The sequence below is a fragment of the Anastrepha obliqua genome, chromosome 2 (genome assembly GCF_027943255.1).
Source record: "Anastrepha obliqua isolate idAnaObli1 chromosome 2, idAnaObli1_1.0, whole genome shotgun sequence".
Lineage (NCBI taxonomy): Eukaryota > Metazoa > Arthropoda > Insecta > Diptera > Tephritidae > Anastrepha > Anastrepha obliqua.
Window position 1 is genome coordinate 92,733,854 of NC_072893.1, and position 17,427 is coordinate 92,751,280.

The 17,427-nt window shown below is 35.1% G+C and overlaps 2 protein-coding genes across 5 annotated transcripts in view; both read right to left on the minus strand.

Annotated features, from left to right (window-relative positions):
• LOC129237777 (tumor necrosis factor receptor superfamily member wengen) overlaps positions 1-6,881 on the minus strand; it is an 89,585-nt gene extending 82,704 nt beyond the window's left edge. Inside the window, exons 1-2 of one of the 2 annotated variants that reach the window (XM_054872711.1) lie at positions 6,673-6,881; positions 5,694-5,847 (exon numbers count right to left, since the gene is read on the minus strand). The gene's annotated coding sequence lies outside the window, so the exon portion shown is untranslated. The remainder of the gene's footprint in view (positions 1-5,693; positions 5,848-6,672) is intronic. The other variant, XM_054872712.1, reaches the window with a different exon arrangement.
• A 9,138-nt stretch (positions 6,882-16,019) lies between these two features.
• LOC129236755 (rab11 family-interacting protein 1) overlaps positions 16,020-17,427 on the minus strand; it is a 61,271-nt gene continuing 59,863 nt past the window's right edge. For all 3 annotated transcript variants that reach the window (XR_008581710.1, XR_008581709.1, XM_054870951.1), the window contains one exon: positions 16,020-17,138. Coding sequence is in view for 1 of the 3 variants with exons in the window: in XM_054870951.1 (XP_054726926.1) it covers positions 17,132-17,138 (7 nt within the window). In the remaining 2 variants the exon portion in view is untranslated. The remainder of the gene's footprint in view (positions 17,139-17,427) is intronic.

The window sequence follows — 17,427 nt, forward strand, 5'->3', positions numbered from 1 at the left end:
AAAAGTGATGTAAACGAATCTCCTTGAGCTAAATTAAATGTTTTTCACAATGAAACACAAAAAAATGTTTCTTTTTCCATATTTTTTTAATAATCACATGGGTCAGTTTAAGATGGCCAACCCTGTACATATCCAAATACGTGCTAAGGGCGACCACTTGCGCGATATCATATTCAAAAAGTGATGCAAACGAATCTCCTTGAACTAAATTAAATGTTTTTCACAATGAAACACAAAAAAATGTTTCTTTTTCCATATTTTTTTAATAATCACATGGGTCAGTTTAAGATGGCCAACCCTGTACTTATGTGGGTATGCATTTTTTTGTATAACAGCTGTCCATGAAACGAGCAGTATGACCCCTAAAAGAAGATCGAAAGCGGCTATTGATGTGAAAATGATTGCTGAGAAATGTCTGCTGGCTGTACTATGGGGATCAGTGGAAGTGCAGTAGACAAGGATCTTAGCAAATTCCTAATTAAAACAAGGTAGGCATGTACGCCGCCGTGGCCAAATGGGTAGGTGCGTGACTACCATTTGGAATTCACAGTGAGAACGTCGGTTCGAATCTCGGTGAAACACCAATATTAAGAAAAAGATTTTTCTAATAGCGGTCGCCCCTCGGCAGGCAATGGCAAACCTCCGAGTATATTTCTGCCATGAAAAAGCTCCTCATAAAAAATATCTGCCGTTCGGAGTCGGCTTGAAACTGTAGGCCCCTCCATTTGTGGAACAACATCAAGGCGCACACCACAAATAGGAGGAGGAGCTCGGCCAAACACCCAGAAAGGGTGTACGCGCTAATTATATATATATATATATATATATATATATATGTATGTAGGCACTCGCGGATCGTCACCCACGTCATTGTAGACAGTTATGATTTCGAGGTTGTAAAAGACTTCGTTTATTTAGGAACTACAATTAACACCGATAACAATGTCAGCCTTGAAATTCAACAGAGAATCTCTCTTTCCAACAAGTGCTACTCTGGATTAAGTAGGCAACTGAGTAGTAAAGTCCTCTCTCGACGAACAAAATTAACACTCTACATTGATCTCATCAGCTCTCATCATGCCCTTCCTAACGTATGCCCAGAAGCTTGGACAATGACAATGTCCGATGAGGCGTCACTTGGGGTTTCGAGAAAAAGATTCTGCGGAAGATTTTTGGACCTTTGCACGTTGGAGACGGCGATTATCGCAGGTGATGGAACGATGAGCTGTAAGAGCTTTACGGCGACATAGACATAGCGCAGCGAATAAAGATCCAGCGGCTATGTTGGCTGTGTTATGTCGTCCGAATGATACAAACTTTCCGGCTCTGAAAGTATTCGATGCAGTACAAGCTGGTGGTAGCAGAGGAAGAGGAAGGCCTCCTCTGCGTTGGAAAGATCAAGTGGAGAAGGACTTGGCTTCACTTGGTGTGTCGAACTGGCACCGGTTAGCACGAGAAATAAACGGCTGGCTCGAAGAAAAAGAAAAGGTAAGTCGATAGGTAGAAGTGATAGTTGGTCTCTAAACCAACTCGCTTACACGGTTGCCGATCCATTGTGATACCACAGTAATAGTTCACCTGCTACTCCTCGTTAAACCATTTTGTTTTTAAGTACAAACCATCTGATCTGGCACTGACACTTACTATATAGGTCATCAGTATCATTCACGAACGATGCGCCGAAATATCTAAACCTAGTTGCATGCCACGCCGGCCAGTGACAGAGAAGATGTCTGGCAGACTCTTCCACCTACGTTCAAGCTTTGAGACGTTTTTCCTCATTCACTCAACTGGATCTACGACGGGCGACCAGACAATTGAAACAAAGATGGTTCCTGCAAGCTTTTAGAGTGGAGCGTGTGCTTCTCAACTTATTGATTTGAACGTCTCGTTAAGTAATGATAGTATTTTCGAGAACATCGATTAGCCTTAACGACTTTTCCAAGCCGCAAAACAAGAATATATCTATAGCATAAGATTAAATCAGAATGAGATTTGGCAGTCCACGAGGATGTTTCTTGCTCGATAAACTCCTGAATGAAAGGATAGATTAACAGTCAGACTCCACAAACTGGAGTGAAGAGTTCGGCTGTTGGCCTTATGCGGGCAGCAGTTTCGTTAACTTTGCCATGTAATTTTCAATAGTACTCACACAATTTTACCCCAAGAATCACTAAAGTAAGCTACTACTGATTTTCCAATAATTTAAAAACCATTTGTTATACTCAGAAAAATTGAGGAATATAAAGAAGAACGAGCTCAAGTGCTGCCCATCTCAACTCATTTAATTTTTTTAATTTGAACAACATTCTTGTGTGAAGCACAATTTCCATTTAGTCATTAAGTCAGATGCTGTCAGTTGAGCAATCTGAACATACATACCTACATATTTTAACACTCTTGTTTGTTTAAAAGATTATCGTTGGTGATTTTTTAATTTTTCCCATTGAGAAATTTCGTTTGTTTTTCTTTTCATCTATTTATTTACATTACATGCAGATATATAGTAACTCGAAAATTTTCCATGCACATTTTCTGCCATAGTGTCGATCAGTTCACACTTGCTCCACTTGTCAATATTAGTGTCACTTTTCAGTTTTGGAATATTATTGGTGAAAAGTGGCAGGCAGAAATGTTTTCCTAAGATACATACTTACATATCGTGGGAGATGTACATACATAAGTACAAATATATTTATAGTATTCCTATATGAAAGACCGTGCTTGCTACACATTTACATAGATACATACGTACACACATACATATGTATGTAAATAAGGAAGCATTGCTTCACTGACTGCATATAGAGACGCACAGCAATAATCGGCAACGATCGATGCGATCACTCAACAGTTCACTGGGCAACGACAAGACGCGAGTGATCAGTATCATTTGCTCTGGCTGCTGCGCGCATAAACGTCAATCAAATGCAGGGTGACATAAAAGTCAACCGAAAGGTTTCTTAAAATATTTTTGTTTCAGCGCGGCCACATATCCAGTATTTACAGTTTTACATACTCAGAAACGTTTGATCGCTCATACTTACATATACATACATACTCGTACATACAGACATATGTATGTATGAAGGAAGGGGTGTAGGATACTGGATTCTTGGGCTGTAAAACACATGCTGTAGGTGTGTATGTATGGACAGCAAAACACCTACATATATAAATATCCATATAGAGTACGTACTCACATGCCCCTGCAACACAGCGCAACTAAAGTCATCTTTCATCTCACCAAACGATTGATGGATGTGTTTCAATCATATTTCTTTAAGGAAGCATTACGTTATGAAGTTTTGTACACATTAACGTTACAGCAACTTCTATAATACATATGCACATATTTTCAAAATCACAAAAACAACAACTGATACGTTTAAAATGTTGCTATAATATTTGCTTCAACATTTTCCGTGACTACCCCGCAATATTGGAGAGAGGCAATAATATTCATTTATGTTTTTATTCCTGTTGTTTTTATTGTTAATCGTCATTGCCGACGTCGTAGCCGTCGTGGTCGTCATGGCGGCAACAGCAACAGTGGCATTCACTGTTTAAACGCGCTCAGCCGCGAACCCTTATGCACATGTTGCAATACGCCCCTGTTTCCGCCACATACAAAATGCCTACATACACATTTATTAGCGCGCGCACACACATACAATAACACAACGCACATGCACGTATTGCTAGGTTTACCCACATTACACTAATAACGAATCTGCGCTCCGCTATGCGCTGACTCTGGAACTCACCGCTAGGGCGGCGCGGCGGCGTACACTTTGTACATAAGTTTGTTAATTTAAATCGGCCGCTATGCAGTATGTGTACACTTTGGTATATGGTGATATGTATGGTATATGTATGTAGTTGTGTGCGTGCGTTATGAATGTTGAATATTTTCACTTGTTTTTATTAGATTTAATTTAATTCCATTCCATTTCATTTCACTGCCCTCTGGTACTATGAAAGTCACAGGCGGGTCATCCGCTGACCGCGCAACTGCCAGCCGAAACTCATGCAACGCGTTTAAACCAACAACCCCAAGCCGAAAATTTTTAAATATACAATACGTTGGACTGTTTTACGAGTATTTAATAAATCCATACGTACATATGTTTGTATATGTGAATGTGTATGCCCAAATTCGTGCAAATCGCCCCTACATTTCACAAAAACAAATTTCACTACACTCACTACACTGTAGATCGAGCTGGAACAATGACAGCGGTGGCCATCGTCATCATATCGCATAATTGGCAGCCATGATGTGGCGCGGCCTGGATGCTGAGTTGGATGGACGGATAGATGGATGAATGACTGGCCGGCTGGTTGACTGACTGATTCTGACTCTGCTTGATAGCTTGTCTGAGCGGTTAAGTGATGAAGTGTATATGGAAATGCCACATAAAGACATATGAACATATGAACATACGTGTATATGTATATGTGTGTGTGCATTTCTGCAAAGTGACAGCGGCGTCAACCGCGACGGCTTCCGAAACAGTTTTAAATCAGAGCGAAAATAAATCACCTTAATTATACAAACTGCAGATAAAGTAAAATAAACACACACATAAATCATTTTTCATGCGTGTTTATCCATTTGTTGCAAAAAATAAAATCCCAACTAACTATTATCGGACTGTTGACGATAATAAAAAGGCTTTTAATGTCCCGCGTTGTCGCTGAAAGGGCGGCATTTGCATTTGCGACGGCAACATTTCTTGATTTCGGAGTAGTTATTGGCAAAATAAACGAATATGAAAACAAGGTTTTTTAAAGCTGCCGCAATGCTCGTCAAGAAATATTTTTTTGAGAACTATTAAAATTTGGGACGTTTTAAAAAGTTAACATATTTTTAAACAAATATTTTCGGAAGAATATACGTATACATACATACATACATATGTACTTACATATAAAATAATCAGATGTTTTTGTATGTATAAATCGCTATTATTTTTTATTACAAAAAAATCTTTCAAGTAAAAATTTTCATGCCCAAATTATGGCAAAAAAAAATTATTCGATTCGATTTGATTTCTCATTGTCAGGTGTAGTTGAAAAAAAAAAATATAAATATCCGCCTTATTTTGGCATTTACTATTTCTATACAGTGTTAATAATATATTTATTTTACAGTTACTTTAATACAATTTACTACAATTTAATTTCTATTTATTTAGGTTAAAATTACGACACCATTACCGTTTATAATAAAAAAACACAATTTTCGTTTTACATTTTTTAATTTGGGTACTCTCAAGTTGTCGTAAGAGGCGTACTTTTCTATGCGCTGAAGTTTTTAAGGGTTAAATAAATATTTAGAAGACTCGAAACCACAACCAACTATTTTGTAACGCTGTAAAAATTCCTAATATGACTTGAACGGGTATTTTGAAAACCTCCCAAATATTGTTTAAGCCGTTTAAAATGTATGAAACAACAAAATGACACTTACGACACCCTTCTAAATGACCTAAACTAAAATTCAAATGTATTTAGTTTTTTCTGCAAGTCCCCAGAAACAAATTACTTATTCGCATTTCTGATTCCATACAAATCCTTTTATTTATTCGAGTTTCTAAAATTTTGTTTGTTAATAAAACAGATTGAGCAGCGCTTTTTGTATACAAATGCGTCTAAATTTTTACAATTGCCACTTAGTTTATACATACCTATGTCCTGAGTTTCTGGAGCGTAATTAACTGTTTTATCATTCCAATAAAATTTTGTTTGCAAGTTCAATAATTTATTTTACAATTTTCATTATTTTTCTTTACACTGCCACCTTTTTTTTTTTAACAAATAATTCTTAAATCTGCTCAAACGCTACATAAAACCAAACAAATTTGTACAGTAAACTTTAAGTGTGTATGTACATGTGTGGATACACATCCCACTTTCATTGCAATAGGATCACAACTAGAAAAATCGATATTTGCTGGACACACTTTTGAAAATTTTGAATGGTGAAACGTTATGCTTGTCCGAAAACGTCCATCGTTGGGTTTTTGTATATACGAGTACATATGTATAAAGCCCCAGAAAAGTTATGGCCAAAAATATCAAAATTTCGACTTGTGACCCTTTTGCATTTTAGTTGCGATATGTATTAATTTTTTCCCAGAACAATAATTTCCCGCTTTTCTTTATACATAAAAATTTTGAATTTTTTTTTTTTTTTGATTTTTTCACTTTCAAGTTTTTTACTCAAAAAATTCACATAGTCGTTTTGTGGCATAACTGTTTTGACTTTTTACATCAATAATTTTCGTAAGGTGTTTAATATTTTATCATTTCGTCGTACTGCAATTTACATATTTTTTATTTTATTTCTTTTTTTAGCAACGTAGCTTTTTGGAAACTAATCGTTTATTTGTACATGTTTATAATATTGTATTATTTACTTGTGTGCACATTTTATAAGGACTTTCCACGTATATTTGTTATCTTCAATTTAATGTCAAAAATTTTTTATAATTCTTTTGCATTTTAATAAAATTAAGTTTTAGTCAATTAACAGCCATTTTAGTTATCCAAAACACACACTCTCACACACCAGCTCTCACCAGCGGTTGCCAAAATACTTAAAAAAACACAACAAAATAGTTTTATTTTGTCTTATTATTTATTTTTTATTCACCATCAACTTACTTTATCAAACAACTTAAAAAATATACGTTTTTCAAAACATTTTCAAAATTTAACATAAAACGTTTTGTTCGCTCAAGTTCTACTGTATTAACTTAGGGAAAAAGCTTAAAAAAGTTTCTTTCTATTTAAAAATATTTTTTTTCTTGTATTGCCGCTGCCGCCGCGTTAGAAACTAGCGCGCGTCCGATACTTATGTGAATTTTGTCGAGTTTGTGTTAAGACTGAAGCGCTGCGGATCGTGCAATCACTGTTTAAAGTCAAACGAACAAAACGAACGAACTTGTGTGAAGATCGTGGCTTGTCGGCTCACTACGTGCCGATCTTCGAATCTATACAGCGATGGCACGCTGAAAGAGAGGGTATACAGTAGAGCTTGAAAAAATGGAATCTATTCGAAGTAAATATACAAATTACTTGCCGGTTATCAAGCGAGATTGTTGATATATTTTATTTGTAGACACAGTTTTTGGGTAACTAAATATTTTCTACGGTTTTTAGCTTGTAAATAGTGAATTGATGGCATTTTGAAAAGGAAATGTTAAGACAGCAAAGTGCCCACATGAGAAAACGGGACAGGAAATATTTTTTATACATTTATTTATTAAGCCAATGAATATAATAAATTCTTACATACATGCTAAGAAGAAACATTTTAAGGATCATAGGCATTAAAAAACGAAAGGTCAAATAAACTACAGGGTGCGCCATCTCTTGTGTCACTATGTGAACGCTGAATAACTTTGTCATTTACCAACCGATCGACTTCAACATACATGTTTTCGATACGTCAATTCAGTACAATTTCAACTATAGATCGCTTTACACCGAAATAACCGAAATCGACGCTATAAAACCCGAAATGCTTGACAAGGTGATGACAAACGCAGAAAAAAAAATCGCAGTTTGCGATTGCTAACCTCACTTATACAAATCAGTTCTTTTTTCAAAGTTATTCTATGATTTCCTACCGACGTAAAAGGTGGCGCACCCTGTATTTATAAGAAGTATTCAAAGACTTCCATAGCGGACTATTGAACATGAAAAATCTATCTCAATATATTTAAAGATGTTATTACGGATCCAGTAATGGGAGCATTTCGAGCAAAAAGAGATTTTCAGCGAACAATACAGAAAAACTCGTAACTACGAAATACTCTGAACAAGAAGCATGAAACAATCAACAGCACCACTATCAAATCGGAAATGAAAGAAAAAGTTTTTCCAAATAGATGTCACCCGACAAACAATGATAAACTCTTGATTGTGTTAGGAGGCGGCATAAAACTGTAGGTCCCTCCATTTGTGGAAAAACATCAAGACAAATACCACAAATAGGAAGAGGAGCTCGACTAAACAGTAGGCTAAACGAAATGTTTTGCTTCTCTTTTAATAACTATCCACTAATAGTCGGTACTGTGTAGTTATCTCAAATTCCACGAAAATGATTCTGCTTCTAATTCTGTAAATTTTGCTTCGTTTTGACACTTACATTTGCTTATTGATATATTTGCTGATCACTACTTTTCCATGTTTTCATGACTATCGTACTAAACTAAATGGTAACAACTTTTTTTTTAATTTTTTTTATATCCTGGTTCAATCCGCTTGGGAGCGTAGGGCCTCAACAAGACTTTTCCATCGTATACGGTTTTGTTGCGCTGTTGTTTTTGCGCCATCCCATGTAATGTCAGCATCTGCTAGTTCGCGCAACATTGACCTTCGCCAAGTGATCCTTGGCCGACCGCGACCTCTGCTCCCTTTCCAGTCCAGTACCATTCTCGTGATGATATAGGGTGGTATGACCCATCCATCGCCTCTTTATGCGTTTGATTTGCCATAGGATAGGCTCCTAATTCTGAGGGTGTTCGACCAGAATATTCTACAAATGATGCGGAAGCATTTGTTGCCGAAAAATTGTAGCCTCTGTGTGATGGTGTTGGATACCAGCCATCCGTACAACAATACAGACTTCACACTTGAGCTGAATATTCGCAGCTTAATGCGTCTGGAGATGTGGGAACTCACCCATACTACATGCATTTGCCGGAACGCCGCCCTGAAATTGACATCTTCATCTACTCCGCCATCTGTCGTGTTACAGAGGTAACAGAAGCTTTCGAAAAATTCCATAGCCAACGGTAAAAATTAGCGCTGCTATTAAACCTTAATGTCTCTATTGTCTGTCAACTAGAAGTTAAAGAAGGTGTTTGTCAATCTTTGTTTTAAAAAAGTACGAGTAATGAAAGAGATCGAAATGCATGCACTCCTTCCGTTTATAGAGATTTCGACGTTATTGGAAATATATGTAGGTGCTCTGTATGTATATTAGTAATTTAAAATTACTCACTCGTGGTACTCATTTAAATTATTAGAAACAACTTTAAATTTATTTCAGTACAGAATTTAGGTTTATATAAATTTTCTAAATATCCAATGCAAAGTGTTAATTTAAAGTCTTTCTCCATTTTTCCGAGTCCATTTATCCAAGCTCTACTGTACACATTGCCTTCACGTGAGTATGCAACAAAGTAAACAGCTAATGAACTACTGCTGCTGGCAATGCCGCCATCGACATTACCCGCTCATTATCTCGCTGGCCTGTCGGTTGATTCGTTCTTCACAGAGTAACAAATCGCTGCACAATGAAAAATTCTGTGTGATCAGTAATTGCAGGAGCTGCGAAATGCTCTTAAAAAGCAGCAAGATAATAAGAGCGAATCGAAGCAATGAAGAGAGCAGAGGTTCAGTGTTGGTAAATATTAAACGTTAAGAAATTTTTATTGGGAACTTAAAATATAAGCAAGCAAATATAAGAAGTCCCATCAGACAATTTGGTTGAGAGGAAATTGATGAATTCGGAAGTGATGGTGCGATATGTCTTCCTTCAGTTTTCATATACATAAGTAAAAATAAATTTTGTTTTGTCCGTTTATGCATGGATCTTGGCTTCTTAGCTACTTTGTGCTTCCTTCATATGCAAACTTTAAAAATAATGAATTTAATGCAGATTTTTCATTTAAATAGGCCTAAATAAATTATGTTGAAAAAATAATCTTAGAGATGTGTGAAGCTGCTTTTGGAAGCTGATTTTCTCTTGACTACGGAAGGGCCTGACAACAATCTAGTCCGTATTAAATGAAAAATGTCTGCTCTGCTTCTTTCTTCAAAAACATGGAAAAATGTACCTATGTACGTCACCAATTGCTCGCCACTTTTTATACAATATTGTTCACAAGTGTGGTTTTAACTCCATTGGTGAACTACCGGATGTGAAATATAGATAATATTTTGATACAGAAATGTAGCCTATGTTCAGGCGCAGGATAGTACAACATATTTCCGGTGCAATTTGTGGCCTAATTTTGTGTGGCTGGAAGAATTGCCCAAAGTTGACCTCTGAATTTATTTTTGTTGGCTTCAGAGAAGATTTGTGGATACAAAATATTACTAATAAACTGGTAAAAATAGTGAAAAAAAGTTTTGTTGTCGCTAACAACTGATTTCTGAGAGGAAAAAATTAAAAAATAATAATAATTCAAGGACATACATATAGGCGTATCCGTCGGAGCTGAATGTTATCTTCAAATGTTTCGATTAATACTAATTTATTTGCCCGAACTATCTTGGAGAAGACCCAAAACATAGTCCAAAAACGTTAGTTCAATCGGCGAAAAATCGTCGTCTAGCTCATCTAAAGGTAGGCCCAAGAAACATGTTGTTTCGACGGATTGGGTCCATAGGGAGAGGGGTGTGAGATAAGTAGGTTTTAAACGGCATGTGAAAAGGTGGTTAGTGTCCTGCGGGGTACCTTCACATGCCGGACTTATCAACCCCTCTCATACCTTTATTATATTCCATAACCCATGATGGTTTTATAATATTTCTCACATTACCATCTTTTGTTTTTTGCCTTTTCCCAGTCTCTACTAAATTAGCATTTGAATGTTTCGTGCTAAGTACATATATACACATCTTTTCTATCTCTCCATTCTCCTGCATTAATTTGGCTAAAGTCGCACATGACGTTCTGATACGTCAAATGCGGTCAAAGGGTTAACATATCTCGATATATTGACGGCTAGCAAATTTGTAGCTACATATTCGGAGAGAAATGTGCTAATGACACCACCAGACCACAATGAGCATCAAATGGCAAATAGCAAGATATTTTACCAAATTACATAGCCACTCAATTGGAACTTTTCTTCGGCCGATATAAGGATTTCTGAACCGCAACCATCCGGTTTGGCTTTTAATTGATCGAATTGCCGCAACTGTCAAGACAAAACATTGTCGAAAAATTAAATCGTCAGTTGCAATTTTTTCAATGAAGGTTATAGGCATATTTTTATGATGGAACTTCCTTCCCACAGCCCCTAGGCCACGCCACCACTCTCATTCGTCATTAATAATCGAATATTTGCTTAAATTTAATCTAAAAAATCTTAGTTTTTACTATTTCCCACTATTTATAGCACACTCTGAACTTCATAATCCGCGTAAGCTGTTCAACTATGACCCACATGCAAAGTTCAAAAACGGTTTGAGATAGAAAATTAATAAAAATAATTTTGCCTGATATTTTTCTGATTGGTTGTTTTGATTTTATTCAACGAGGCATAGCAAAGGATGCCGGGTATTGTAATATAATATTATGGTTATTAATAAAAAAATATTTTCTATGAAATTATTGTTTGTAATTCTTTTATATGCATATCCTAAATCCCCCAAAACTACTCCTACGCGAGCGGGGCCGCGGGTTAAAGCTACTTTATTATATGGCACCTATTATCATTATTGTTGGCTTGACGGTCCGGGTTGAACCTTCGCATCCCTCAATAACTTCGATTAAGAATCTCGATCCTTTGTTAAAAATGGGTATAACGAAATAGTGGAAAAAGTTATTGGTCCTCAAAGAGTACAAAAAAACAATATGCAAAATCAATGCGATTTTTGAGCCACTTGAAACTTGCACTTTATTATGAAATTAATATGCAAATTCAATGGAAATACATTGGACTATAAAATTCATACTCAAAATTTTTCTAGAAACACTGTTTAAAAATATTTTTGATTTTTTTTAATTTACACAGAGTTTAAAACATGGATTATTATGGTCTTTGTTATGGAATGAACTATATTTTTATAAAAAAAAACATTTTTTTTAATTTGCATAAAGTTTATTATGGTATTTGTTCATTCTATACTAAAACAAAACTGTTAAAATTTGTCAATAAGTCAGTGTGCTGTGCTGATGGTGGAGGTGTTTTCTGAGTAACACAGCCCAGGCCCAGTTAGCACAAAAGATGTATTTTTGCTATTTTGATACACCACTTGTAAAACTACTGCTTTTTATTAGCCCAACCATCTTGGCTTGACTATGAATCTGCCTATGTTGTCTATTTTTTTCTGCAAATTCTTTGAAATTAACCACCGAGATTTCCCCCAGCATTCTATGTCGTAGGCCACTCGCACAGATAGTAAAATACTGTTTCCTTAGATTTCTCTTAATTGCAGCTTCTACCTATATCGTTGTACGGCCAAGCCATCTTCCTAGCATGGTCTCCCAAAGGCTGGTGGCCGGATATTGCTGACGTAATTCCGAATATGTCTGCTCGTGGCCTTCTTACCAACTCGTCAGTTCTAGCTTTGTTGGCATTGCGCCACGTTCGGTTAGTTATTTTGCAGGTATTCGTGTTAGTTCATCTGTCAACGGCCTGCTTCCTCAAGGACATCGAAAATGTTTGTCTACAAGAATATATTATTTTTTATTTTTGAAAACGGAAAGCCGGCTCAATGGTAAGGAACTGTACTCAATACTATCTCAAGAGAAGGGGAAACAATCCAATTCAAACGTCTCCTACAACACTAGCGAATAACGAGGCTGCTAAAGTATAGGGTGGGCCATGTAAAATTTGCTTTTTGAATCGGCTATAAAAAAAAAACTACTCAATATTTTTTCAAACTTTTTTTTTATTTTCAAGATTGAACATTGTCATTTATGAATAAAAATAATATCGTTCAAATGACTGCCACGACTGGCTTTACAGTAGGTCATTCGATCAACCCAATTTTTAAGCACATTTTCGATTGTTTGGGCTCCAATTTCATGAATGGCAACTTCGATTTCGTGTTTTAAAGCATCAATCGTCTCTGGGTGGTTCGCATAGCATTTGTCCTTAACGGCTCCCCACAAAAAATAGTCCAACGGGCTTAAATCACAGCTCCGAGGCGGCCGATTGATTTCGGAATTTCGGCTGACTATTCGGTTTTCAAAAACGGTAGCCAAAAGTTCGAGTGTAACTTTGGCAGTATGACAAGTTGCACCGTCCTGTTGAAACCAAATGTCCTCTTCAATTTTTGGAAACAAAAACTCGTAGAGCATGTCACGGTAACGCTTTCCATTTACTGTAACCGTGGAAGAAGAAGAAGACTCACCATTTTGGAAATAGGTTTTCAATATTTCCCAATTTCGTTCAAGCGTATAACGTCCCATTTCGTAAATGTCAAACCTTTAAGTAAATTAAGAACACATTTGACATGTAATTTGTGTTTCTACTCTCAAAAAAATAGGTGGTTCAAAAAGCAAACGCTATATGGCCCACCCTTTATCAACTAGGTCAGCTTGCATAAAAATCTATAAAAAATATAAAAGAACTGTTCATCATTCCTCAAAATAATTTCGATTACCGTAGACATTAAGTCCCCCATAAGACTATTAATAAGAAATTTAATTTCATAAAATTTTGAGATCCCTCCTTATTGGGTCTCAACACGAGCTGAGATCTCTACTGATGAAAGGTTAATTTGAACAATTCTTGTTAGCTTCTTATAATTGTTCTGATAATTGCCAAGTATGTAAGAATACTATTCTTTATAATTTTTCCTCATTCAGCTTTGTCAATGATCGGTAGATATTTTCTGAGGATGTTTTATCTTATCTTGAAATCTTAAAGCTCTCATTTAAGAGTGGCAGGGTAGCTCCTCCCGACAACAAGTTTTTCAATAATTTTTAGCGAAAAACTGGAAGTTTTATTTCTTTAAAATAAATTACATATTAATATTAGGCATGAATATACAAAACTTACCTTACCTATTTTTAACGAAAAAAAAAGAAACATGCAAATTTGAAGTGAAAAAGGAAAAAATACACTTCGTTTTTAAAAAACAAAGTGATCCAAACCATATTTTTAGTGATAATTAATATAAAATTTGAAGTACATGCAAAGGCCAATATGTTAAAGAATATCACTGTAAAATTTTAAGTTGATATAGTTGAATAGCAACAAAGATCTATTTGAATTATTTTCGGCAGCGCGGAAAAAACGTATTTCGAGAAGAACGCGATTACTCATCTTTCGTTCGACGCTCATCACTTCACTGACTTTATAGGGACTTTTTATACCTTCTATTGAACTAAAAACATTGAAAAGATATTGTTTAGATTGTGAATGAAATTTTAAAGCAAAAAATGGAATATTTGAAAGTGCTGGATGAGCTGCCCCCCTTAAATTAAGTCCGGATTGTATTTGCTCGGCCATTAACTTGCCTTTGCAAGAAAGAGAGAGTTAGGGTATGTTCGCCTCCCTCAATAGAAATGTTGCGACCCTGTCATTTTTTTGATAAGCTGTTGCTGATCACTTGAATAGCTCCCGCAATATTGCAGAAGTTATTTCGCGCCGAACGTGTTGTTTGAAAACATGGAGATTTGGACCAATAACTTCGTTTCGTTTCAATAAACCAAATTTAACTTCAAAGTGGTATTTATTAAATAAAAATTTACTTTTCCTTACTAATTTTAAATCGTTGTTCTATCATGTGAAATTGTACACCTGTCTACTTAACAAATGTCAAATATAACATAAAAAAGAAACCGTCCAGGAATTATTCACACCGACATCTAGACGGCATATTTAAAGACGCTTTACATACCAATGAAGTTCTGGAGTGTCTTCTGGAACAAATCGCTAACTTTCCCCACTCAAGCATTATGATGAATACTAAACTTAATTTTGATTACGCATAAATACTTGTGTCAATAGAGTGAGAGCCGTATTGGTGTGTATAAGAAATACAGGGTTCACACAGGGTTCAAATTTATTTGTGGTTTCTGTGTTTGCATGATGTTCTGGGTTTTGGTATAGCATAGAACACCTGAAAGTTAATCAAATCAACACATTAACTTAAAATTGAAAAATTAGCCCATTCATGTTTCCGGCATAAGGGGGACGATATGGTGTGGATCGCGTTGTTACATACTATATGTTCGTAAAACTCAAAACCTTTTTTTCCACTTATGTAGCTATAATAATTGCTTTTATAAATAAATTGGAGAAAATTCTAAAAGTAAAATAATGAACAGAAAATATTGAAGATCACCCATAGGAAGATTTATAAATTTTTGAGAACTAGACAACTGCAGCATACAAATATACAATGGAGCGCGCAAAGGTCAAAGTAAAGAAAATTAGTTTTTTTATTTACTAAAAAAGGTATTCACAAACAAAATTGGATGATTAATTTTCCGCTGCCTATATGTAAAGGGTCCGCTATATAACTTTACGGAATTAAAAATGCTATAAAAAAGAAACTACTCAATATTTTTCCAAACTGTTTTTTTTTATTTTGAAGTACAATCCTTCCGGTTAATGATGGAACACAACTTCATTCATATGGCTGCCTGGGCTAGCCATGCACCATCCCATACGATCGGTCTGGTCTTTGACGGCACCCCAAAGATAACAATACAATGGTCGGTCACGCGTTGGTTTGTCAATAAGCAACCCAGTTTCTCTTACTTTTTTCGCAAAGTAACGCACATACGCTTCATTCGGTGCAACATTACCATGATTTTCAAAGTAATGTCGCAATATTTCCCAGCGTTCTTTGAGCGTAAACACAACCATTTTCGTTCAGCGGAAGAATAAAACTAATTTTCTGTCAAATCAGATGACAGCTAAGTGTTACCATTCTTCAAATAATACCTAGTTCAAATCCGTAACGATAGATGGCAGGCCCTGTATATAGGTATGTATACATATTTGGATAATTATTTGAATTGAATTTTATTTATTGGAATCTAAGCCTTAAAAAATAATATACCCACAACTTGCTTTAAATGGACGATTATTAGTTTAAAGCCGGCGCGCCGCGAAACTTTTTAACTTTTGCGTTGTTTTGTTAAGCAGTTCGGCAAACAAAAAATACAAATATTTTGTGTATCGGTTACAAGTAAGGCAGCAACGAAAACGTTCTGGTGATAAAAACACGGTATTGCGCAGAATGCGTTTTTGCTCGACATGTGACTCGCTGGAGGTAAAAGATGAGATACAAATAATAAAACCAAATTTTATAGTACAAATAGTTTAATAATATTTATTTAATGATATTTTTAATCAAGCTTAAAGTACAATATCATTTAAATTCAGCTCATACAGATATATAAAGCTCGGAGATAAACATATTCAAGGATGGTGGTAATGTTTTACTCGCAAAACACAATTGTCCAAACCTACGGACTACAATTAAAAAAATATAAAAAATAAAATCATAATTCAACCAAATCATAAATGCGACAACAAACACCTTAATTCCTAGCAATAGTCATTGAAAATACATATCTGGTCTCACCAAGCTACTCAATTAATGGGCAATTTTGTAACGCGATTTGTTTGTTTGGTCAATTTTTGTAAAAAAATGCAATGGTTCAAAATTTTACAGTTTGTTTTGAATAAACGTGATTACTTTTTAGTTCTATTTTACGTAAATATTGTAGTTAAACGTTGTAAATAGTTAAGATTAGTTACTTGTTTGCATATTTACAGCGGGTGCCGCCGTCATAGAAAGTCTTACATATACATTCACATAAAGGCGTTTGGCGACAATCGGTTGATTTTCATAACATATTTTTCGCTTAAAACTTACTTTTAATTTTTTACTAATAAATTAACTTAATTTAAGTTTCCACCATCGATGTAGAATTCAGAATCATTAACCGTGAAGGTGCGTATTATGTTTTTTCTTTGCAAATCGCTGTATTAAATACGTTTTCACAACAATCATATTTTACAATTATTTCTTACGTTTGTTAATCCATTTTAAAAAATATGTTACATTCAATAATTTAACTGTATTAGTAGAAACAAAATCATTTCTAACCAAAAAAAAAACATACATTGATTAAAAAATTATAATAAACTCGTACTCATATCATATTTTTTCTACATACACTCATAATTGTTTTAGAATTAGTTATTATCATCGTAAAAAAGCACTTTGGATTTTTCACTATAAGGCAACTTGGTGATTTCCCTTCGTTTTATCTACTATTATCATATTTGATTTTGTGGATGTTTGTGTTGTTGTTGGTTGGTTGGAAGGCGGTTTAAATTTCCGCCACCGTATTGCTTTCATTCAGCGCACGAAATTTACTAATAAATAAAATGTTTTTCACAAACATTTAGCCGCTGAAAAGAGAAACGAGAAATGTTAAAATTTCGCACAATGCAACGCATTTATAAAACAATGACTGGAAAGGGTGATTAAGCAATTTTCAAAGCATAACATATTTTAGAAATTGAAAAATCATTCAATTAAGTATCGCATTCCTTTTATTAAAATAAGCAAAAACTGATGAGCGATGAATTTGCCTCCAACTTTATAACCTTCCAATATAAACTATTGGTAGTAGTGTAATAATAATTTGAAAATAATAATACAAACACCGTATAATGTGTCAATAGGTAAAAAAATTGT